The sequence below is a fragment of the Siphateles boraxobius genome, unplaced genomic scaffold (genome assembly GCF_051911475.1).
Source record: "Siphateles boraxobius isolate OS27281-9 unplaced genomic scaffold, OSU_SipBor_1 16, whole genome shotgun sequence".
In the NCBI taxonomy this organism is placed as follows: domain Eukaryota; kingdom Metazoa; phylum Chordata; class Actinopteri; order Cypriniformes; family Leuciscidae; genus Siphateles; species Siphateles boraxobius.
This window is the reverse complement of record NW_027508766.1, coordinates 2102503-2128268: the sequence shown is the minus strand read 5'-3', so window position 1 is coordinate 2128268 and position 25766 is coordinate 2102503. Positions and strand designations below refer to the sequence as shown.

At 43.2% G+C, this 25766-nt stretch overlaps 1 protein-coding gene across 11 annotated transcripts in view; it reads left to right on the top strand.

Moving 5' to 3' along the window:
- The window catches only part of arhgef28a (Rho guanine nucleotide exchange factor (GEF) 28a), a 96816-nt gene that overhangs the window by 8160 nt on the left and 62890 nt on the right, over positions 1–25766 (top strand). For all 11 annotated transcript variants that reach the window (XM_077231083.1, XM_077231086.1, XM_077231082.1 and 8 more), the window contains exon 3: positions 24937–25087. In XM_077231083.1, coding sequence (XP_077087198.1) covers positions 24937–25087 — 151 coding nt within the window. The remainder of the gene's footprint in view (positions 1–24936; positions 25088–25766) is intronic.

The window sequence follows — 25766 nt, the reverse complement described above, 5'->3', positions numbered from 1 at the left end:
AAATATATCTAAAATTTACGTCATATGCTCTCAATGACAAATGCGGAACAGTTAGTTCATGCGTTCATGACCTCAAGGCTAGATTATAGTAATGCCTTATTGGTGGCTGCCTTGCACGCTTAATAAACAAACTGCAGCTGGTCCAAAAACGCGGCAGCTATAGTTTTAACCTGAACCAGGAAGTATTAACATATTAGCCCGGTTCTGTTAACATTGCATTGGCTCCCTATTAAACATTGTATACATTAGGGCTGGGACAGTTACCGCATTACCGCAATACCGCGGTCACGTGACTCCAACCGCGGGTCTGAGCTCGTCACCGTCATCACTGCAAAAACAAAAAAAACATTGGCCTGCACACGTGTGCACGTTATGTCTAATGACATGGATTCATTGATTCTAATGACATGGATTATGTCTAATGATATTGTGTCTTACATGGATTCAAGGTTTTCTAAACAAAACTTATCATCAAAAGATGGAGCAAATCCAATCTTTCGCGAGTTGGGGAGCGCAATGTTCCATGACACATAATAACATTCCATTTGTATTAGAGATGCGCAAATGGGCTAATATTATTTCATCCGCAACCGCATCACAAAACTCATCATCTGTCCACACCAAAGTTTTTTGATCAATTTTCAAAACCGCATCCTGTTTTCAGGTCTATGAGCGATACAAGGCGCTGCTGCCTCGAGGCTAGAAAGATCTTGGCTGTTCTAGAAATGAGACTGTCAATGCAGCAAAGATATTTAAAGGCTAAAGTCCCTATTATAGCCTATTGGCTATGTTGTATCCCCAGAATATCAGCATCTCCGATCAGCACACAGGAATAAAAATAAATAAATAAATAGCCTATAACACACATCGGCAAACCTGACCTTACCTGACTAGGCCACAGTTGCCTAAAATTTTATCATTTCGTTTTGAATTTTGTTTAAAAGTAGACATTTTAAGCTTTCTATTTATTTCTCATGTCTGTGAGGCAAGTAGGCCTAGCCTTCCCTATACTGCTATACTGCTCTTAACGCATTATAGTCCGTCACATCTATTGTGGTCTCAAAATTCCGGCCAGTTGATAATGCTGGCGGTAGATTCTTTTCCTATTTAGCACAAAAACACAAAAATCCTGATGTACTTGTTACTAGGGATGGGAATTGATAAGATTTTACCAATATCAATTCCACTGACGATTCTGCTTATCAATCCGATTCTTTAACGATTCTCTTATCGATTCCTGATAGCACTGTATAGTCATATGCTATTTTGGCAAAAAAAAACAAGTGGTTTTATTTGTTTTAAAGCTTACACTTGAGTAAGCAAACTGAATAATAAATGAGATTCACAAAATAAATAAAAAACTCTTCTGTAAACACAAGCATACAGGTCAGAAACTCTTCCTCCTAATATAGAATTAAAACTATTCTCTCTAAAAACAGGGATGGAATAGTTATTCATAATACTGTGTTTTCGTAGAATATGCCTGGTGGGTCTCACAGGTGTCGTTCATCATTAGTCACGCCACCGGCCTCGCGCCGTTCTCTCATGGCCCTCGGCCTCGTCATGCTCGCCACAACCCTGTTCAACGGAGGTTACGGAGCTGCTAGCTTGGGCAGTTGTAGTCAGCGGATCAAAAATACGAAATTCTTGCAATTTAGAACCATGGGTAGATATGTTTAAGCATGTTGCTTGTATTTGCTCTCGTACACGAAATAACAGCCTTGCAGATATTGCATACGGCATCATTTTCATATCATTTAGTTAAAATAAAGCCCAGCTTTAGATTGTCTCTTCCTCTCCCGATAAAGGACAAAAGGGACAGTTGTGAGGTCATGGTCTGTATATATGGCTGGGACTCGGAGCAGGAGCATCAATAAGAGGACTCGTTAATGTTGACGGCATACAGTATCGATGGTTCATAAAACTTAGATCTGGTTCTCAATTCCCATCCCTACTTGTTACATCTTAAGAAGGATAGCGTCTACGCTAATATTAGTCTCTCTGTTTATCCCGAGGTTTACTGCAGTCCGCCGGATCCAGGCCGTATCCAGATCTGATGAAGGATCTGTGCCTGGACACGACGACAGCGCAGTCCTGAAGTGTCAACTAGTCCTTCCCTTCCCTTTACCTCTGTACAAATAAAACGTTGTTGAGATAATTCCGGTTCACGTGGCTATGTGAGCTGCTTTGAAACAATCTATATTGTTAAAAGTGCTATATAAATGAAGGTGACTTGACTTACTGCTATATATAAGCTAGCTTGTCCAAAACAACGACAAAATTTGTAGAAGATATAAGAATTCAAAACTTAGTCTCTCACTTCCGCCAATATGGATCAATGATTTTATGACATCACGTTGCACTTTAGCTTCTCATAAGATGTTTTGTCCAATCAAATGCTTTCTAGAATCAAAAGCATCCCGCCCCCTTCTTTAAAAGTAGATACTGAAGCTGCGGCTAAAATCAGTCACTTGTTCACACATTTACTATTTTCAGAGCGGAGCGGGTCAAATGCACAAGTCGGCGCAGACCTCAAAACAATCGGACCCATCTGAATTCTGCACAGAATGCTATATTTCAAAGCGATATGGTCGATAGTAGGAGAAGAAACAGTTAGTGATTAGGAGGTAACTGTGGCTTTATCAAGCTCTACGGCTCTGGCTGAGCTATGATAAAATAAACCCTATTGGCTTTTTTTAAAGGGGTAGGAGCTCTTTGATATGTCCCGCCCTGTCTTCCTGTTTCAGTGGAAATTACTTCAACGCATTGAACAATGCTGCATGTTTGAAGGTACTTCATAGGGCCTTGAAGGTTTATTCCCTTCATTAACTTTCTTAGATCATTCCTAAGAAAACATTACACTACTGTAACAGTCTTTTTTCACTAATTATTTACAGCTCCCTCAGCCTGAATTTCCAGTGAAGTTGCTTCAATGACATTTACATTTATGCATTTGGCAACTGTACAAAGCCACTTATAGTGCAACCAAGCTATACATTTTATCGGTATGTGCATGTTTGGGAATCAAACCCATGACTTTGGCCCATGAAACCATAATCTGTCTTATCTACATGCCTTTTTTATATATATTTTACTGAATCGTTTTAGCTGACACTTTTATCCAAACTGACAGGAGCAATGGTGTTGTAAAAAGTAAAAACCTGGATCACTTCTTGCAAGGTTTAAACCTTTTTATTACCAGCCCAAATCATTAACCCCTCCCTAAGACTACAGGAAAGCTGTTGTGGATTCTGAAGCATCATTCGCTGGCTCAGCTGTAATCACAGTGTGTGGGGTGCAAGAGAGTGTCACACAATCATTCTCTGTGACCTCATTTTGAAAGAGGGGCACTATGTGTTAGTTGTGTAAGCTTTTCTTAAGGTGTGTGTGACTGCAATGGGGATAATGTGTTATTGTAAGGGGATATTTTGAGTTATAGCAGACTTGCATGGTGTCAACTCTCAAATCCCAGTACGAGACTGCACACAAACAGTCTCATTCACTCGGAGCTAAAAGCAATTAGTGTGTGTGTGTGTGTGTGTGTGTGTGTGTTAAATGCTTTCAGGTGTTTCTGGCCCCCTGTAGCTAAGTGGTACCTAGTGTGTTTGAGAGTGTGTTTTTTTACTTTCAAAAATATGTGCTCCTTCATCAGCTGGTCGTACCGAACAAAGGCGTACTGATTTGAGAACTGATTTGACTGTGAGGAGCAGTGTCCTGTAGTTGCTCAATGTATTTGCAGATTGCTTCAGTCAGAGGTCAACCAAACAGATATGGAGTGATGTGATATTATTTTTAACACCCAGTTTTATTTCTTGTTCACATAAAGATGGATGCAACTAAGCAACAAAAACACATTTTTAACACCAAAATTTGTCTGTCGAATTTTGAATCAAGTGCACGACTGTTAAAAAGTTTGGGGTCTGTAAGATTATGAAAATGTGTTTTGAAGTCTTTACCACTCAATAAGGCTCCCTTCATTTGATCATAAATTCAGTAAAAACAGTAATATTGTAAAATATTATTAAATTAAAATAAATTAAACAATTTAAATGTTTTCTATTTTAATATATGTTTAAATGTAATTTATTCTTGAATTGGAAAGCTAAATTATCAGCAGCCATTACTCCATTTTTCAGTGTCACATGATCCTTCAGAAATAATTTTAATATGATGATTTGCTGCTTTTCATCACAGTTGAAAAATGTTGTACTGCTTTATATTTTTGTGGAAACAGTCATATCTTTTCAGGATTCTTTGATGAAGAGCAACATTTATTGAAATAGCAATCTTTTGTAAAATTATAAATGTTTTTACGGTCACTTTTGATAATAAAAATCTTAATTTGGAACGTTTAGCTTTAAATTAAATAGCTGTATGACAATGACTCCACAGGCATCTCTCTACGAAAACGCTTGTGTATATGTACTTTACTTAAAAAAAATTGAATGGTGAAAAATGTTTTTTTAAGTAAATAAAAACCTTTTAGGAGTGAAAGGGCCTCCACTTTCTGACTAAACATTGCATATTGCATACAATATTGTAATACTTAAGACTGTGACAGAATTCCTAGAGATACATCGTTTCATTTAACCCTTTGGCATCAATTAAAAAAAGGTTACACAGAGGACAAAAATGTCCACGTCAAAAAACTGTCATAAATATTTGAATCTTGGGAGCACAGATGCAAGTTTGGTATCATTTTAAAGAAGACTCTTGGCAGATTATTGCTGAAGTAAAGAAAAATGAATACGCAAATCCAAAAGAAAGTTATATAGGTTTAAGTTTATGAAAATTATTTATGAACATTATTTTTATTTCAAATATATATTTCATGAAACAAGTTGATCTCTAAAACGGCTAGAAAATCAAAGCCATAATTCTAAATACGTTGTGTTCCAAATTTGAGGTTGTTATCTCAAGAAATGAGATTTCTGTAAGATTTTGTTTGGGCGCAGTAACAGATTTTCCCCATTTGGTGCCAGCAAACGTACTCTGTTACTAACGTAACCTCGGTTGTCTCTAGAGAGGGAACGAGTACTGCATAATATCTTACGCTATGGGGAAAACCTCTTTTCCACGAGATATTGAAGCCAAAAATTATCCTTAATTTTGAATTAATGTAAAACTTGTTGCGGCAGCATACAGACATAAGCAAGGCGGCTTGCGTGCCTATTGGCTGACCTGTGGCAACAGCAGCAGCCAATCGAGAGAGGCCCTGCGTGCGCCATATCCAATGGGGGCGCTTTGTGCCGCTACGTCATGTCCCGCCGAAATACCTATAAATATAGATCGACAGGCTGATACAACGCCGAAGCGAACCAGAGCATGTTGTAAGCACGGCAAGAGTACGTTCTCTTACGAGATTTTCTCTTGTATTGCGTAATATCTTACGCTATAGGGAACACAGTGTAAAACGCAGTGCGTACTAGGATCCGACACCAAAGTCCCAAGGGCAGTAGCCCTGGGCTCATATAGTGCATAATCATCATAGACTCACAGAGAGTCGGAGAAGAGAGACTGTAAGCATCATTCCCCATAAATAGCATCCTACAGGAGCTAATCATGTTAACAGTGTACCACCCAGTCAGGGTGAACAGCGTTTAGCCTGAACTGGGTAGCAGTACGGATCTTTCAACATCCATAGAGCTGTTCTATCGATCAGTGAACGATGCACAAGCAAAATTCAGCCTTCTGAGCCGGAGCAACGGGGCAGACAGAGCTGATTACTAGACCGACAGAAGCTTAGCCTGTAAGGCGGGAACCTCTAGGTTATAAAACCTTATAAATATAGACGGCGAGGCCCAGCCTGCCGCCGTACAGATATCCTGTAAGGTAATCCCGCTAGACCATGCCCACGAAGAGGCCAAGCCTCTCGTGGAGTGCGCTCTGACACCCAAAGGACACTGCAGGCCCTTAGAAGTGTAAGCCAGCGCTATGGCCTCGACTATCCATCTGGATAGGCTCTGTTTTGACGAAGGAGGTCTGGGAGGGTTCAGCCTCCTAGCTCCTTTGAGGAATCGTACGACCAGATTAACACTCCCTCCGGGAGGCTAGCGGGTACCCCTTGATGGCCCATGCATGCAGGGACCATAGTTCCGGGCGAGGATACCAGATCGAGCCCTTGGCCTGAGAGAGGAGGTCTTTCCTCATCGGTATTGGCCACGGGGCAGTGCTGGTCAGCCGCATCAGGACTGGGAACCAAGCCTGGTTCGTCCAGAGCGGAGCCACAAGCAGTTCTGAGCATCCGTTTTCCCTGATTCGTTCCAACACCTGAGGCAGAAGCGAGACGGGGGGAAAAGCATAAAGAGGGCAGCGGGGCCAGACGTGTGCAAGCGCATCCCTGCTTTTGGAGAAAAACTTTGGACAGTGAGCGTTTTGCTGGGACGCGAACAGGTCCACCTGCGCTCTGCCGAATGTCTCCCACAGCAGTCAGATCGTCAGCGGGTGCAGCGACCATTCTCCTGCTGGAACATTGTTTCTGGACAGTCTGTCTGGTCCCAGATTCAGGTGACCAGGCACATGTGCTCCTTTCAACGAAAGCAGGTTGTGCTGAGCCCCGACCAGGAGGCGTTCCGTTAGCCTAAAGGTTTCGGGACCTGACGCCCCCCTGGTGATTTATATAGGCTACCACTGACATGTTGTCCGATCGGACCAGGACGTGGTGACCTTTTATTCGGGCACAAAAATGCCTCAGCGCATTGTCGACTGCCATCATTTCCAGACACTTTATGTGTAGAAGCTTTTCCCGTTCTGACCAATGGCCAAAGAACGGTCTGCCCTCGAGCAGCGCTCCCCAGCAGGTGGAGGCGTTCGTGGATACCACCTTCACACTTGAGGAAGTCCCCATACTCACGCCTGACTGATACCAGTCGATCGCCTTCCAAGGTAGAGACCTGTGCGGGACTGTTTTCTTCATCCCGTTCCCGCCTGCGCCCGCCGAATTTCTGACCATTACCACCCGCTCCCGCAACGTATTTGTTACACTCCCGCCCGCTCCCGCAATATGTATGTCCACTCCCGCCCGCACCCGCAAAACTGGTTAGAATTTATTCCCACACAATAATAGAGATGCATTGATTTTGTGTCTTCTCCCGTCCCGCAGGAAAAAACACGTATATGTATTGCTATTATTAAAGAGCTTCATGGGGTTGTTTGTTTCGTTTCCCTGGCCTGACGCACTGATCATTAAAAGATAGTCGTATCTTAGGATCAAATACAATCATGTATTTGTATTTATTTAAATCTATTTATCTAAATGTATTTTTATTTAATTGATTTTTTTATTTAAATGTATTTATTTATTTTTTATTTGCTGTTTTTCTATTCTTCTACATCTTCTAATACATTTAGATAAATAGATTTAAATAAATACATACAAATACATGATTGCAGATCTTTTGAGGGTCCCTCTTCAACTTATTTCTTAAATGAATGAGCCGTCGTTTTCTGGGAAAATCTCAACAACAGTGAAGTTAATGCAGGCGTACCACTGTCTACATCTTTCTGCAATAATTTAAATAATGAAAAGGACAGGGTAAAAACGCACTGTTGTGGACCTATCACAGCAAATATGATGCCGCAAAGCAAAACAACACCCCGAGAGGGAAACAAATATAGCCTACCACAAGAAAATACAGTATACAAAACATTCAAAAACATCGCTGTAATTGACAAGTCGGAATCGGTGATAATACATAAATTGTCAATGCCAATATATATATCCTATGTACATTTGTCACAATGAACAAAGTCAAGTTCCTTTCCATCTTTGTCACAAACAATTGAGAAACTTCTCCAAATGTCAGACTTGCCTTGCTTACGTTTTGTGCTGTAAATACCTCGTTTGAGGTTCTTTTCCACGTCGTTTATTGACATCTCATTTTCCACTAGGCTACCTCCCGATCCCGCAGGGTTTTTTTTAGCCGCCCATTCCCACCCGCAGCAAAGTTCAAACCGCCCGCTCCCGCGAGATTTGCTTTGGGTCCCGCGGGACCCGGCGGGACTCAATCCCAATGCAGCCCTCTATTCCAAGGTTCCAGAGCTGAAACACATTTTAGATCGACCTTGAGGCGAAACAGACCGGAGGCCCATGCCCGAGGTGGAACTCGCACTTTCAGCCATGACTGCACTGGGCGCATGCGAAGTAGACCCAGCTGGAGTACCGAAGATGCTGAGGCCATAAGGCCCAGCATTTTTTGAAACCTTTTGAGCGTGACTATAGTGCCGCAGCGGAAGGATTTCGCGGCGCGCTGAACGTTCAGTCCGTGCTCCGGCGACAGGCGCGCTGTCATAGACAGCGAGTCCAGTACTGTGCCCAGAAAATACATTTTCTGACTGGGAGACAGCAAACTTTTCGCCCAATTGACTGTTAGACCCAGGTTCTCGAGATGCTCGAGTAATATGGTCCTGTGTTCTATGAGCTCTGAGCGTGATCGAGCTAGAATCAGCCAATCGTCCAAGTAGTTCAAAACTTGCATGCCCTGAAATCTCAGGGGTGCGAGAGCCGTGTCCGTGCACATCGTAAATGTACGCGGTGCCAGGTAAAGTACGAACGTCAGGACTATGTATTGATATGCCTGGCCCTCGAAGGCGAATCTCAAGAATCGCCTGTGACGTGCTATTTGTATTTGGAAATAAGCGTCTTTCAGATCTATTGACATAAACCAGTCCTCTTGGCAAACTTGCGTGAGGATTTTTCTGGTTGTAAGCATTCTGAACTGGCGTTTCACAAGCACTCTGTTCAGCTGTCGCAGATCTAGAATGGGTCTGAGACCCCCGTCTTTTTTCGGTACCAGAAGATATCTGCTGTATCCCTTTCGCTCTGAGCCTGAGATAAAGGTTCTATGGCTCATTTGCTCAGTAGTTTCGCTATTTCGGCTCGAAGTAGATGAGCTACCTTGTCCTTTACCATAGTTTTGACTCGCGCCGTGTAACGGCGGGGACGTCGAGCGAACTGCAGCGAATAGCCTCTTTTTATAGTGTTCAGCACCCATTCTGACACCCCGGGAAGCTTTGCCCACACATTTGCATGAATAGCTAGAGGTAGAATCAAATCTGGGCTCTGGCCGCAACGTAGTGGCAACCGGAGAGCTCTGGTGTGCTGTAAAGTGAACACTGTGCTTGCCGCATCTGAGGCGGGGAGCGCGCTGATCACAGCGGGCGGTCTGGCTGCGCTAGATTTCTCTAAGGCAGTTTGCAGAGAGAGCGCAAGCGGGACAAAACCCCGTGGGGTTCAACATGTCTGTGAGATAATGTGGGCGCGGGACAGCGGGCACATTTACTACACTGAAAACACCGTCGGCCTGAGCTGACTGAATGTGTGTGTTGGTTTCATTTTCACAGAAAACGTGGGACATGCATTATTTAGTGTTTGTGGGCACTGAGATGTGGGCACATACACTACATGTAATGCACAATCGACATGAGTCGCTGGCCGCGCTCGGTGTCTCTATGGCAGTTTGCGTAGAGAGAGCGAGCGGGACAAAACCCTGTGGGGTTCAACGTGTCTGTGAGAGAACGTGGGCGCAGGACAGCGGGCACATTTACTGCACAGAAAACACCGTCAGCCTGAGCTAACTGAATGTGTGTTGGTTTCGTTTTTACAGAAACCGTGGGACATGCATTGTGTAGCGTTTGTGGGCACTGAGTTGTGGGCACATTCACTACATGTAATTGTAATTGTAACAATTGACACCATCGGCCGTGGCCGGAATACAGAATATACACTTCATGTGATTTATCTGGGTCGCCGTGAAAACGGCTTTTGCGTGCAGGCAAGCGGGCCGTGGTACTGGCTTGTTTACTGCAGAATACACTGGAACAGTCGCATTTCTGGAACTGACCGAGCAAACATTTTTTGGTGCATTTTTTTTTTACACTCATAACACCATCGGCTATGGCTGGGATACCATAAATTACATTCTTTATGTGATTTATTTGGGTCGCCGTAAAACGGCTTTTGTGTGCAGGCAAGCGCGCCGTGGTACCGGATTGTTTACTGCAGAATACACTGGAACAGTCGCATTTTCTGGAACTGAATGAGTTCGAATTTTTTTTATCTGGGTCGCGGGAAACGGCTGTTGTGTGCAGGCAAGCGGGCCGTGGCTTTATCTCAATCTTCGGTCGGGGCGTGTGATGATGTGGGGCTTTTTTAATTCCAAAGGCCAAGGGAACTTTATCAGAATGCATATTATCCTGGATCCATGAAATAACTGGCCTTAAAAAATAAAAATCTGCCTGGCTCTATGGGAATTTAACATAGGGGTGTCCTGACTTATGCACCCTGTATTTTAAGGAAGAACATTTATTTATTTATGATACATTATTCATTCACAAAGAAAATTGGTGTCTTTAAAGGTTGGATTTATCCTCATTTTTTTAATTAAAGCATTAAGATCAATTTCCAAAAGATGATTTTTTATTCCTCTTTTTAGGCAACTTTAGCATGGGTGTCCTAACTTATTCACATCACTGTATATTTAATTCATACAGTGAAGACTAACCAGTATTTTAAAGTTTAACTCAAGGTTTACTGACTATTTTGACAACTGATTGTTTAATGCAATATTGTATTTTTTTAATTTGTGCAAATATAAATCCATAGGCTTGTTCCAGTCTGGATATTCTTGATAATACATCTCAAAATTGGGAAGACCGTGGATTGTGATTGTTTGTTATAAGATTGATATGAAATTTTGGGAAGATCCCATCCCACACCCCTATCAGTACCGACAGAAACAATATTTTAAGATCACATTTTTTGCCGTAATTTGAAGCTAGAATACATCCTGCATTAAGATAAAAAGACAAATCAACACTATTTTGCCTTTACATGTTAACCATACATTTTTAGTCAAATACAGATGTCATTGACATCAACCATCCAATACGGAGTGTCTATTTACACTTGTGCAAATGGCCCGCCTTGCTGGCAGAGGCTATTTACACCAACTCGACCCACTGACGTCTAGTTGGGCCAGACAAATTACGGAAGGATTGCGCTGGATTGCCAAAAGAAGCAATAGTGTAGGGGTAAGGCGTATGGCAGAAAACGTTAACGCAAATCAAACAGATTTCGAATCAGTCTTTTACCGAACTCACTCTATACCGTTTAATGTGCAACAACACTGAGGTGCAAATAGTATCTGCCATTATTTATAAGTATAAATCCTATCTAACTACTATTTACACTTGTTGCAAAGAAAATACAGCTATTTTTAAATAGTGTAAATAGAATCGTTCGTTATTTTTACTTGGTGTTAATAGCATATCGCTAAGAAAATGCTGCCATTTTCACTTTGTTTTAATAGCTGCTATTCTCACAGTGTAAATAGAATTTATTTTTATCACTAACAAAATATGCTATTTTCACTTAGTGCAAATCCCTGCTGCCATATAGCCTATATATATATATATATATATATATGTGTGTGTGTGTGTGTGTGTGTGTGTGTGTGTGTGTGTGTGTGTGTGTGTGTGTGTGTGTGTGTGTGTGTGTGTGTGTGTGTGTGTGTGTGTGTGTGTGTGTGTGTGTGTGATGTGATGTGTGACTTTCAAAAAGCCACCTGACAAAATAGCTCAAGCTTTACTGACTATGCTTTGCACAGACTGCATATTTTATAGCTGATCTTCTTAGGGATTGAAAAAGTATTTCTAGAAATGTCCTCTTTATTAGAGTTAACCACCTGTTGGATTTTCTTTGATCGTGTTTTTCCTATCCGAACAAAACAGGGAAGGAACCTCAAAGAATGTGATATCTTAGAATATTTTTGTGGGATCCAAAGGAGGATGAACTGAAGGATTTTACAAATTCAATAATACGAAATTACATCATCTGATAAGGCAAACCCAATGCCATAATAATATTTTTATTATAGAGATTAATTATAGAGAGATAAATAGGAACAAATCTCAGGTGTTCAACTGAACATTTCTGGATAAACAAGCTTAGTGGACATTGATGGCCATCACATTAGAAAAATATTGTCAAATACAAGTGAATTAAAGCCTGCCATTCACAGCGCAGTCAGAGCTGATCGATAAGTGTCTTTTGGTCAGCTAACAACTGTTTGATATTGATGACATTATGATTAAGATTAACATCTCAGCACCCAGTCGTCGGGGGTATAAATTCCTCTGTCTGATTAGGGCTGTGCGATATGATGATATCTCGGATGGATGATATAAAAAGTCTATCGTTATGTTATGCTCTATCGTTTCGTGGTGTCGCAAAAAAAATCATTGTTTATGGCAAAACTGTTTCATAATTTGGATGACTGCAATCTTACATGTCGGCATGGGGATGCAGGCAGAAACGTGAATAACATGGCTAGTGAAGGGGTGACAGAACCGGGAGGCACCGAGCCGGACCAGCCAGAACAAACCGATGAGCTCGTTCCTAAACGAGTGGCAACCTATGTAGCATGGTTTGTTTAACTTTCTATATGTTAGGTTGACTATTTTATTTTGATAATGAAAATGGTATGTCAAGTTAGCAATACTAGAACATGTGCGCGTGAGGCGTCGGCGCGATCACAGGAATTTTTGTCCTTCTGTGGAACCTGTTACTCTGTAATTTATGGTCATACGGATAGAAGCAAGAAATGATTCAAAACTGAGAAATGCGCCATTCCATCAGATTTGTAAGGTAGCCTACATCATTTACAAACCTATGCTAACACGTTCCTAAATATGCAAACTATTCATTGCGATATCAATATAAAAGTTTAAACCCTCGCAAAAAAGTTTGCATGTTTTAATGTCCACATATTCTTGTTCAAGAAATTACAGTAGCTGTAACAATTCTATTGTAAAGAAGTGGCCAAATATTAAAGATTAAGTGAACACTTGAATTAAATGGCAGTTGGCCAATATTAAACAAGGATTTGATTAAACAAGTTTGAAATTCCCAGCAATAAATGGTTAAAGTAAACTCCCTCTATTTAAACATATACTATCAGCACTCTGTGGTTCCCCAGATGCAGTTTGTTCAGTGTTATCAGGCATAATACTGACAGATAAACAGAGGCATTTTCCTAAATTCTGTTTGTTCCAGTCAAACATCAACAGAGCTCTCCTCACTTCACAGAAGAAACTGCACACAGAGCCAGACTTTACTATCTCTGTAATGATGTTTGGGAAACAAAACATGTCCCCATATCTCTGCTTTGCGCAGCATGAGTACTCATCATAACTAGTCAAGAAGACATCCATATTTCCCCATTTTTGCACTAGGTACAAATAAACTTCCCTCTCAGCGCCTTTTGGACAAAAATGGCCCCATTGAAACCCATTAAAACTGCAATTTTTTATCCCAGGGCCATTTAACTATAAAATGATGCAATCTTTGTTAAGAGGCTTTCATTCTGTAGACAAGGATTCAAAATTTAAATTTTTACTATTTGTTTATCAGATGGTGCCATTTTTTCAGGTTTGGCCTATAAAGCAAATATTCGCTTTATTCCTGTTTTCTGCTGCGGCATATAATAGAGCCAATTGGATAAATTGTGCAACGATATTTGTGTGGGTGTGTTGGTATGTATGTGTGTAATAAAAAAAGTGTGTGTGTGTGTGTGTGTGTGTGTGTGTAATATTGAGAGAGGAAAAACTCAACTGCAAATAATGAATACAATCACTGTGTCCACCAGTGGAGTTCTCTTACGAGAGTTTCTCTCGTACTGCGTAATATCTTACACTATGGGGAAAACCTCTTTTCCACGAGATATTGAAGCCAAAAATTATCCTTAATTTTTAATTAATGTAAAACGCATTGCGGCAGCATGCAGACATAGGCAAGGCGGCTTGCGTGCCTATTGGCTGACCTGCGGCAACAGCAGCAGCCTATCGAGAGAGGCCCTGCGTGACGCCATATCCAATGGGGGCTGTTCGCCGCCGCAACTCACACTCTCTCTCTCTCTTATCTAAAAGAGCAAGCGTCTTTTTAAAGATGCCTCATTCCTGTGGCTCGTGCCGAGACGCACTCAGCAACGGGGACCGCCATGTCATCTGCGTTTCCTGCCTGGGTGAGGATCATGCAACTCTCGTGCTCGCTGACGGCGGCTGCCATCATTGCGAGCTATTGCCATGGTGACTCTCAGGACTCGTCTGGCATTTTTTTCTCCGAATCTGCACTTCCACCCGCTATAGTGCTGCGCCATATAAAGCGCCGTACTCAACGGGTCTCCAAGCCTTCTCCAGCCTTCGAAAGCTCGCCGGTTCGCCCGCCAGCTTCGCCAGCTTCACTCGAGTCGCTCACCGACGGACAGCGGCCGCCATCCGCCGCCGCTTCCGCCATTGGTGACGACGAGATAGCTGCTTCTGTGGAGGAGGACAGCTGCTCTATCCTGGCGTCGGACAGTGAGGATTGGGCGAGCTCTGTGAACCCCCCCCCCCCCCCCCCCTCAGCCCGCGAGTCTTCAGGGAAACGGGCCAGCATCGAATCCGAACTGATACATCTGCTCTCACAGGCCGCAGCGAGCCTTGGCCTTGAGTGGAAGGCGCCCGCGCAGCCTGCTTTTGCGCGCTCTCGTGCGCTCTCGCTCTGCCGGACGAAGCCCTTATCTAGAGATTGGCATGCTTTTATTTCAGTTAGCCTAATAGCTGGTTTCATTTGCATTGAAAGATGATCTTATGGAAAGTACCCCATGCCAATCTCTAGGTATGGTGAAGCGTGTGTGATGATGTGGGATATTCCAAAGGCCAAGGGAACTTTATCAGGATGCATATTATCCTGGATCCATGAAATAACTGGCCTTTAAAACGTCTCGGTTACGTATGTAACCCTAGTTCCCTGATAGGGAACGAGACGCTGCGTCAAACGCTGCGGGAACGCCCCTGCGTTGTGCGTCATGAAGCACGTATGGAATCAGCCCAATGGAGAGATGAAACGTCATAGGCGGGTGACGTCATCGACCAGGAAACTATAAAGCACCCCAAAAACACAAGCGCATTAGCTTCTGATAGGCTTGAAGGAAGCGCTAACGGGAGTGCCGGGAGTATGGCGGAGCGACGCAGCGTCTCGTTCCCTATCAGGGAACTAGGGTTACATACGTAACCGAGACGTTCCCTTTCAAGGGAACTTCGAGCTGCGTCAAACGCTGCGGGAACGCGAATACCCACGTCGCCATAGGACCAAATGACCGTCATGTGAGACTAGCGCACAGAGGACGAGAGCACCTGTGCCCCAGGGGTAGAGCTTAAGTCTAGGTCATAGAACTTAATAAAAGTATGCGGTGAAGACCATCCAGCCGCATCACAAACATCACTCAGGGAAACCCCCGACAAAAGAGCTTTAGAAGCAGCCATACTCCTGGTAGAGTGAGCTCGGACAACCAAAGGTGAAGGCTGGCCAGCCGACTCATAAGCAAGTGAGATAGCCTCAACCACCCACTTGCTCATTCTCTGTTTAGACGCCGGACACCCTTTCCTGGGTGGCCCGAAACATACAAAAAGTTGTTCTGATTTCCTCCACAGGGCAGCTCTGTGGACATAAGCGTCTAATGCCCTAACAGGGCAGAGTGAATTAAGTTTCTCCTGGTCCGATGACATAAATGGAGGAGGACAGAAAGCCTGCAGAACCGTAGGTCTAACAATATTAGTAGGAACCTTAGGAACGTAACCTGGTCTAGGATGCAGAAAAGCTTTAACCATGCCAGGTGCAAATTCCAGGCACGAGGGTGAAACCGACAGAGCCTGCAAATCTCCGATTCTTTTTAGTGAAGAGATAGCAAGCAAAAAGATAGTCTTAAAAGTGAGAAACTTCTCGGGAACTTCTTCGATAGGTTCAAAAGGAGCTAGGGAAAGACCTTCTAATACAATGGCCAGATCCCAAGTCGGCACCCTCGTACGAACTGCTGGCCTCAGCCTCAAAGTGCCACGGAGGAAACGAGTTATAAGCGGGTGTCTCCCAAGAGAAACTCCACTGAAAGGGACGTGGTAAGCAGCTAGTGCCGCCACATACACCTTTAGTGTGGAGGGGGATAACCCTGTGGAGAAGCGCTCCTGCAGGAATTCCAGCACTGCACCCACTGGGCAGTTAACTGGGTCCTGCAGGTGTTCTCCACACCAAGAAGTGAAAAGTTTCCACTTCAAGGCATAAAGCTTCCTCGTGGATGGAGCTCTGGAGTTAAGAATGGTCTCAACAACCTCGGTTGAGAGACCGGAGTCTATGAGCTGGGCCCCCTCAGAGGCCAAGCCCACAGTTTCCACAATTCTGGGCGGGGGTGAAGTATCGTGCCCCCCGCCTGGGAGAGTAGATCCCTCCTGACCGGGAGCTCCAAAGGAGAACCGTCCAGGAGAGAAATCAGGTCCGCAAACCATACTCGGGCCGGCCAGAACGGGGCTACTAGTAGTAGACTGACCCCGTCCCGGCGGACCCTCTCCAGAACTCCTGGTAACAGAGCAATCGGGGGAAAGGCGTACAGACGTGACCTCGGCCACGGCTGCACCATAGCATCCAACCCCAGGGGGGCTGGAAGAGTGATGGAGAACCACCGATGACAATGAGTGGTCTCCTTGGAAGCGAATAGGTCCACCTCGGCGCGACCGAAACTCAACCAAAGGAGCTCCACCACCTCGGGGTGGAGTCTCCATTCCCCTGGCCTCGGCCCCTGCCTCGACAGGGAGTCTGCTACCACATTCAAATACCCAGGGAGATACATTGCTCTCAGAGATAGTAGCTTCCCTTGGGACCACAGGAGGATCTGACGGGCCAACTTGTAAAGCCGGCGAGACCGCAGGCCCCCCTGATGATTTATATAAGAGACCACCGACGTGTTGTCTGATTGAACTAACACATGATGGCCTCTCAGGTCTGTTAGGAAGTGTTTCAGAGCCTGAAACACAGCCAACATCTCTAGACAATTTATGTGCCACGAAAGATGATGATCCTGCCACAGACCTTGGGCTGGGCGACCACTCATGACCGCCCCCCACCCTGTGAGGGAAGCATCCGTCGTTAGCGTTATGCGACGACAAAGAGCCCCCAGCACAGGACCTTTGGATAGGAACCAAGTTTCTCTCCACATGACCAGAGCACGAAGGCAGCGCCGCGTGACTTTGAACGTGCGGAGCGGATTTCCCCTCGGGGAGAATCCCTTGGTCCTGAGCCACCACTGTAGCGGTCTCATGTACAACAGGCCGCAAGGTATAACGTTGGACGCTGCTGCCATCAGACCCAACAGTCTCTGAAACTGCTTGACAGTGAGTAGCTGGCCTAGCTTCACTTGTTTCACAGCTGAGAGAATCGAAGCGATGCGGGTCGGAGAGAGTCGCGCCCGCATCGATACCGAATCCCAAACGACACCCAGAAAAGTGGTCTTCTGGGAAGGAGATAATACACTTTTCTTTGCGTTCAGCCTCAACCCCAACTTTCTGATATGAGCGAGGACGACATCTCGATGCCGAACCGCCATCTGCTCGGTCTGAGCTAAAATCAACCAATCGTCGATGTAATTGAGAATACGAATGCCCTGAAGCCTCAGAGGCACTAGTGCTGCATCCATGCATTTCGTGAAAGTGCGGGGAGATAAAGCTAGGCCAAACGGAAGAACCCTGTACTGGTACGCCTCGCCCCCGAAGGCGAACCTCAGGAACTTCCTGTGTTGTGGAAGGATGGACACATGGAAGTATGCGTCCTTCAGATCTATCGTGACAAACCAGTCCTCGGACCTGATTTGAGACACGATCTGCTTGATAGTGAGCATCTTGAATTTTAGCTTCCCTACCGAGCGATTCAATATGCGCAGGTCTAAAATTGGACGCAACCCCCCATCCTTCTTTGGAACGATGAAATATCGGCTGTAATAACCTGACTCCAAACTGGGAGGAGGAACCCGTTCTATAGCCTCTTTTTGAAGGAGCGTTTTCACCTCTTGTTCCAATACCAGAGCCTGCTCGGGGCCCACCACTGTGTGCAGAACCCCTCTGAATTTTGGTGGACGACACCTGAACTGGATAGCATAACCCTTTTCTACTGTCTGCAGGACCCAATGAGATATTTTTGGAAGGCTTTTCCACTCTGCCAGAAATTCTACTAAGGGTACCAGCCTCTCGAGACTGGCCTCTGGTGTAACTTGAGCAGCAGACGCAGCGCCCTGTAACGGCGCACCGGCAGGGAACAACTGGTCTGACCGCTCTGAGACCCTCCTCAGAGGGAGCGAGCGTCCCTCGGGAAAGCGCTCGCTGGGATCGTCTGTGCCCCGGCATAAAGGCGGGGTTGGCAGAACGAGCCCCTGAGGGCACCGAGGAGGAATGGGCACCGTAAAAAGAGGTGAACACCTTTCCGCCTCGGTGGGGACCACCCTCAGCATCCTGAACGGCTTGGCGTCAGGACTTCTTCTTAGCCGAAGCCTTCTTAGCCAATATAACTGTCCTCAGATCAGTTCTACTGGGAGAAGGCTTCGGCTGAGAGTGTCGCGGCTGAGCCCACTGTCCAGCAGGGGGAGCACGAGACGCGACACTCTGCCTCTGCTGCGCTCTATGTGATGAGCTCGAAGACGGCCGGGGCTGCTCCCGCCCAGCAGCCCCAGGGACATGAACTTTAAGGGGAAGAAACTTTTTAAAAGCTGCAGTTTGTTTCTTTTCTTCTTGGAATTTATCGATAACTGAATTCACAGCATCACCAAACAACCCCATGGGAGAAAGAGGAGCATCTAAAAGAAAAGCTTTTTCTCTCTCTTTAATATTAGTCTGATTTAACCACAAATGTCTTTCTGCGGCCACCAGAGCTGCCATAGAACGACCCATTAATTTGGCCGATTCTCTGGTGGCACGCAGGGATAAATCAGCAGCCTGACGCAGTTCGCGAACTACGTCAGTACTGACCTCCTCACTCTCACTCATGTCCCTTAGCAGATCAGCCTGGTATGCCTGCAAGATTGACATAGTATGCAGACATGACGCAGCCTGACCTGCTGCCGAATATGCTTTACCCACCAAAGCCGAAGTGTTTCTTAAAGGCTTGGTGGGTAATGCCGGTGCCTTAAAAGATGATGCTGCTTCGGGGGAGAGATGGCTCGCAAGCGTCTCTTCCACACGAGGCAACGCACCATAACCATGAGCCTTGGCTCCCATAATATTAGCGTATGTTGAAGTCTGGGGACTAAACACTCTATATGACACCGGTTTTCTCCATGATTTCGACACCTCGGTGTGGAGATCATGGAAAAACGGCAGGCACCGGCGTGGAGGCTGCACACGTGACGGCAAAAATCTCTCATCCAACTTTGATTTAGAAACAGACTCCTGTCTAGTCACTGGCCATTCAATATTAAGTTTTTCAACAGCTCTTGTTAACACCTCCATAAGCTCATCACTCTCAGGAGTGTGGGGTGGCGAATCCTCCACATCTCCCTCAACACTAACAACATCAAGTTCCTCAGAACTGGATAGCATTGGTGCCTCAGCCCGAGCGGAAGAAACCGCAGCGCGTGCTTCCGAACCCGGGACTGAGGCACTGGATCTCACAGGTGAAGGGAGAGATAAGGCAGAGCCCGTCTCAAACCCCGCTGTGAGATCCATCTGCGATCCCCACGATAAGCGCCGCCGCTCTGCCTCGGCAGAAGCGGGACCCGAACCGCGGGGAGCGCGCACCGAACCGCTCTCCTCAAAGAGCGACCGGCGGGAGCGGAGCGTCCTTAACGGCAAACGCTCGCAATGCTCACAGTCTGCTCCCTCGAGAGCAAACTGGGCATGCTGAACTCCCAAACAAACAACACAAAGATCATGTGTATCCCCGCTCGTTAAATAACGCGAGCAGGGAGGAACACACTTTCTAAACTGCTGTTCGTCCGCCATAATCTCTCAATATATATATATATAGGGATAAATTGTTTGTGTGGTGCAGGGTATGTAAGACAGACAATATCACACAGGGACAGATTCACATGTAGCGCGACTGAAAGCACAGAAGCTAATGCGCTTGTGTTTTTGGGGTGCTTTATAGTTTCCTGGTCGATGACGTCACCCGCCTATGACGTTTCATCTCTCCATTGGGCTGATTCCATACGTGCTTCATGACGCACAACGCAGGGGCGTTCCCGCAGCGTTTGACGCAGCTCGAAGTTCCCTTGAAAGGGAAATACAAATCTGCCTGGCTCTATGGGAATTTAACATAGGGGTGTCCTGACTTATACACCCTGTATTTTAAGGAAGAACATTTATTTCTTTATGATACATTATTCATTCAAAAAGAAAATTGGTGTCCTTAAAGATTGGATTTTTCCTCATTTTTCTAATTAAGGCATTAAGATCAATTTCCAAAAGATTATTTTTTATTCCTCTTTTTAGGCAACTTTAGCATGGGTGTCCTAACTTATTCACATCACTGTAGATGGATTCTTTTTAAAACTACTAAGGTTCTGATTTTGTCTTTTCTTTTGTTTCTTTTCTTTTGACCGAATACATGGATCTAATATAATGACTCACATCCTATGTCTTTCCCAACTGTTTATTCACTTAAGACATAACTGACTGTCCTATGTAAATACTCAACAAGACGGACATTTTGACAAATATATTTGTATGTATTGGACAGTTTGGGTGTGTGCCTGAAACGCAGAGTATACTTTGCTCGTCCGTGTTCAACTCCGTCTCGCAGACTGCAAAATGCTAATTTTATCTGGATTATCATGTTTTCATAATCGTTGGAAGCCAAAATCGAAACTGAAACTAAAATTAGCTTCATCGCACAGCCCTACTGTTGTTGAATTGTTCTTCAGGTGTGTCAGCACGCATGAAAGACACATGATATAATTTGTTTAGTCAGCACAGACATCTAGTTGGCATTCATTGCTGTATTTTGACATTATAACAAGGGCATAAAAGATCACAATATCTACGATTTGCTTGAAAAGTAGATTGTGGACGTTTCAAGATGGATCATGATATAAAATCATCAGATCGCCCACCCCTAGGTTGATTGATTGAGAGGAACAATCCCTACATGTTTTTATTATTTATTTAACATAAAATGTATCCATATCACATTCCATGAAACAAATGGTGTTAGCAAATTGTAGAGTACGAGAGGAACTATTTCCCTATCTGTAAATCTTAACACACAGAACAATGCTGAGACACACAAGTGGTCAGTCACAAACAGCATTCGCCCAGTAGACAGGCCACTATACAAGTGTTCAGAGGTCATAGCATGATAGTTATTTCACATTAAATAATGACAAATATAAATGTGATATTTAATGAGTTTGATTAAAGCATGTTATACATTCATTTATTTTGTGCATTTTATTTCATTCATATAAATGTATATTGAAAGGTTTAAAGACATTTGATCATATTCTGCATAGGCTGTTGATAAACAAAACAGACATTTTATAATTTGGTGTTTAGAATGTTTAAAATTATGATACTAAATTGTTTAATGGATGTACGTTTATTATGGTGTATAATAATAACCCATCCCTGTCTCATGTAAATAATACAAATAAAATGCATAAAATAAATGCAATTATAATATGCTTTACTCATTAAATGCCACATTTATATTTGTCATTATTTAATGTAAGCTTTACTGACTAGCTGTGAAATATGCACAGTCTGCGCAAAGCATAATCTTCTTAGGGAGTTCAAATAGTATTTCTAGAAATATCCTCTTTATTAGAGATGATCACCGATGGGATTTTCTTTGATCATGATTCATGGTGTTTCTGTCTGAACAAAACAGGGAAGGAATTATAAGGAGTTATGAATATAAGGAGTTTATGAAATGCAATGACATTTGAAAAGAATCAACACTGAATAGCAATGCTCACCTAAACATGCATTTGAACATGAATCCTGTTTGAACATGAGAACCCATACACACCCTTCTCAAATGGCAGTGGTTATGTCATTGGTAAGGGAACAACACCTGCCGTCCATAGAGACCAGCAGTGTATTAGTGAGGTGTTTTTCTTCCAGGAGCCAGTCCTTAAACAGGTGCTAGAGACAATAATATCCTCTCATCGATCCAAGGAGTGACTGCAGTAATTCAGCTTCTACTCTTTTCCTCATTAATAAGCCAGCATGACAACAAGACTAAACATAGGACAAAATGTGCTCTGGCAAACTGCTCTGTTCCATCTGTTGTATACAATATTTGAAATATAGTCATGAGGTTGAGTAAATATTGTTGATGTCCATCATTTTCTAAATGAAGCATCAATTTCTAAATCAGTCTTTTGTCTTGCCAGTAAAAATATCTAAAGATCCTTAAAACAAGCATTTTCTTGAAGCAAAATTTGTGAGATGTGTGCGTGTGAGATTTATTTATTTTAGCATTTTTTTAACTCAAGTGTTGCAATGCGAAGCAGCTGTTTTTGCACTGATGCCAGACTTATTCATTTCTTTCTCATTTAAGCTCAAGACGATGATTGTGCTTTGTTTGACTCCTTTAGTTTCCAAATAAAAAGATAAAATAAAAAAGTGCCTTTCTGTTTTAGTATTTAATTTACTGGATTTTCAAAAAATGGGAATTATTAAAATAGAAATCATTTGATAATATAAGATTTTAGCCATATCATTTCCAAGTAGAACTAAAACATGGGTCTGTTAGATTAAGTATTTAAAGAGTTTTACTGCTATAAAAGACAGCAGGATCGTGTGTGTGTGGGGGTGGGGGGGGCACTTTGAATCTGTGCGGTTGCGAGACCGAGTGAGGAAAGAAAAGATAGGAGGAGCAGAGTGATGGAGGGAGAGAATCCCATACTCATCATTCATCCCCAAATGAAGTGCAGTGCCTGAGAAAACCGGAAAGACCTTAACTTTCACTCATTCCCACACCAAACCTGCTGTGTATCCCTCCTCTCTCCCTCCATCACTATTTCTGCAGGGCCCCTTAAATGACGGGAAGTGAGGGAGACGTCTGGTGATGGAAGGCAAACAATCAAACGGGGGCTTTATGTTAAATGGAGGGAGAAAGAGAAAAGTGCCTTGTCACACACATGCCCACGGCGAGACTGAATTTACTGTTAACCTCTCTCTTTTACTGGGTGTTTCTTTGATCCAGGGTCTGTTCAATGAAATTGAAGCGTGGATTTATGGGTAAATGTCTGTGGGCCATTTGTGTGTTGGTAAGTGCGTGTGAATGCCTGCATTGATGATGGATGATTGTGCTTTTGGATATGTTATTTTTCGTGTGCTTGATATACACTGTTGCTCTGTTTTCTTTCAAGATAACTTTCCATGCTTCTGGTTGTGACTCTTCATTTCTCATGTATTTAACACACTTGTTATTTTTTTACTGTAATGTTAATACCATTCTGTACACATGTCAGTAGACAGAATTGCATATAAACATAAAGTGTCCATTTCATAGCAATTACAAATATTATGCATTGTCATGTACATTCGAATAGTTATAAATATCATGAATGTCGTATTCATATACAGTATTTTCAAACATATTTAGTCACACATTAACCATTGATCTGTTAAACATTAGGCCAATTTAATATTTGTAAATTTGATAAATAATTTAAAAGTTAATATAATTTTAATACAATTTCTCCTCCATGAGGTCAGTCAAAACATGGGGTTGTATATTTTGATTGGAGGAGGAAAATTGAACTAGTCATAGTTGATATTCACTGGAACAATAGAGCCGAGCTCTGTACTAATCAAGATGTATGACCTCATGCTTTTGAAAATAAGACCGGCCTCTGATTAATTACCCTAATTATCTTGTCATAAGTTATGACTCCCAATATGAAATAAACAAAATCTGTTTATTCAAAGCCTCATGATTCCCATATTTGAACTTTATTCTAAAAACAATACCAGTTTATTTCACCAATTAGACTTTGTACACACTTCCTAAAGAATATTAATTCACAAAAAGCAAATGTGTTTCATAACCACGCTCAATACCAGCACAGACAGTTCATTTGTCTCTCATAGAGCCAGTCTGACAGTACTGTTGATCTGCAACAGCTGCATCAGAGAGTAGAATTTACATAAACATTCAGCCTCTCTGTAGACTTCGGATACACTTTAAATGAAGAATTACCACACACACACACACACACACACACACACACACACACACACACACACACACACACACACACACACACACACACACACACACACACACACACACACACACACACACACACACACACACACACACACACACACACACACACACACACATCCTTAAAATGCAATATTTATAAGTAGTATAGTGTTTTTTTGTTGTTGTTTTACAAACATGTTCAATTACATTTTTTTTGCTTTGACAGTTCACTATCTACACAAGTTTGGGGGTTTAGGACAGAAAGCTTCTGTAAAATGCCCAAAAAGGACTGTTTTTGTTTTGTTTTCTATCTGTTAGGATTGAGCAATTGGGAACTTGTCTGGTTTTAAGGCATGCTTTTTTTTTTTGCTTTAAATTTACATCATGATTTAGCTATGTCCTTTGCTGTGGTATAACCAAATTTCTATGCAAACAACTTTCAGGAGGGGCTTAATGTTCAGTGAGCAAACGAAAAAGGCTGGAGATAATGGAGAACATTTCCAATACCTCCTTTTTCACCTAATGCTGCAAAATCAAATATATTGGAAGTGCAGATTGTCCTCATATGGTATCAATCTACAGTGTGCTCCACCACTCCAGCACCACACATCACATTAACAAGCTAATAAAAAAACCCCAACAAGAATCTCTCTCTTGCTCACTGAGTGATATTCTCTCTCAATCTTTTAGTTTTGTTTTCATTTTGGCTAACATGACATTTCATTGAATTTTACTGGCATGAAAAATACACTCCATTTCCAGAGATTTGGCCTTTTAAAATAATTGCTGTGTGTAATAGAAAATATAATGTGTGGATGTAATTGTGCCTCTCTTTCTCTTCTCTCTCTCTCTCTCTCTCTCTCTCTCTCTCTCTCTCTCTCTCTCTCTCTCTCTCTCTCTCTCTCTCTCTCTCTCTCTCTCAGGGTCAGTTGGAGGTCTTTGTGAAATTGCAGGTGTCTCCGTGTGTTCAGGAGGAAGCGGACTACTATGTGGTCGTTGTGGGCTCGTCCCTTCACCATGTAACTACAGCTCACAGGGCCGAGGATCACGGCTTTCTTAGGTTCACTGTGCCTGGTGAGACACTAAATAAATCACTGTGTGTCTAGTCTGCTATCACCAGACAGAGCTCAATCTTTTAAGATTGAACATTAGTCTGGAGAGTCCGCTCTGTATTTTCTACTGCACAAGAGGTGTGATCAGCAGGCGTAGTTGAAATGACTCTGTACGCAATTGGATAGTCCTTCAACCAATCAGATCAACGATCCGGTTGACGTACTTTGCAGAGCAACACGAAAACTCCAGGCAGGAAACGTGTCAACAAACGTGTTGGTTTGTAGCATTGATCAGCGATTTGCAGAAGCAGCAATGGCATCGAGCGATTTTTGCAGCTTGTGCAAAAAAAAAAACATGAAAGTGAGTCGTCGCCATGGTGTATGTAAACAAAAAACTGCTTGCCGTCGCTTCTCTATCGCCATCGTGTTAAACCCGCCAATAACGCGTCAGGTGGATAAGTCAGTTTGTGATTGGTCCCCGCAGATTTGTAACGGAAGCAGGATAGAAACATGTACAGGTTTCCTCCCTGAGATGCAGAGCGAAATCAAATCGCCGGGAGATCGAGCTGGGTTTACCCAGTCTACAGGTTGTCATACATAAACTCTTTCGTTGAATGTGTAAAGACCTATTCACACCAACAGCGATAACTACAACGGTAACTATATTAGTCAACACCAACACACAATAGCATACTGTTTAA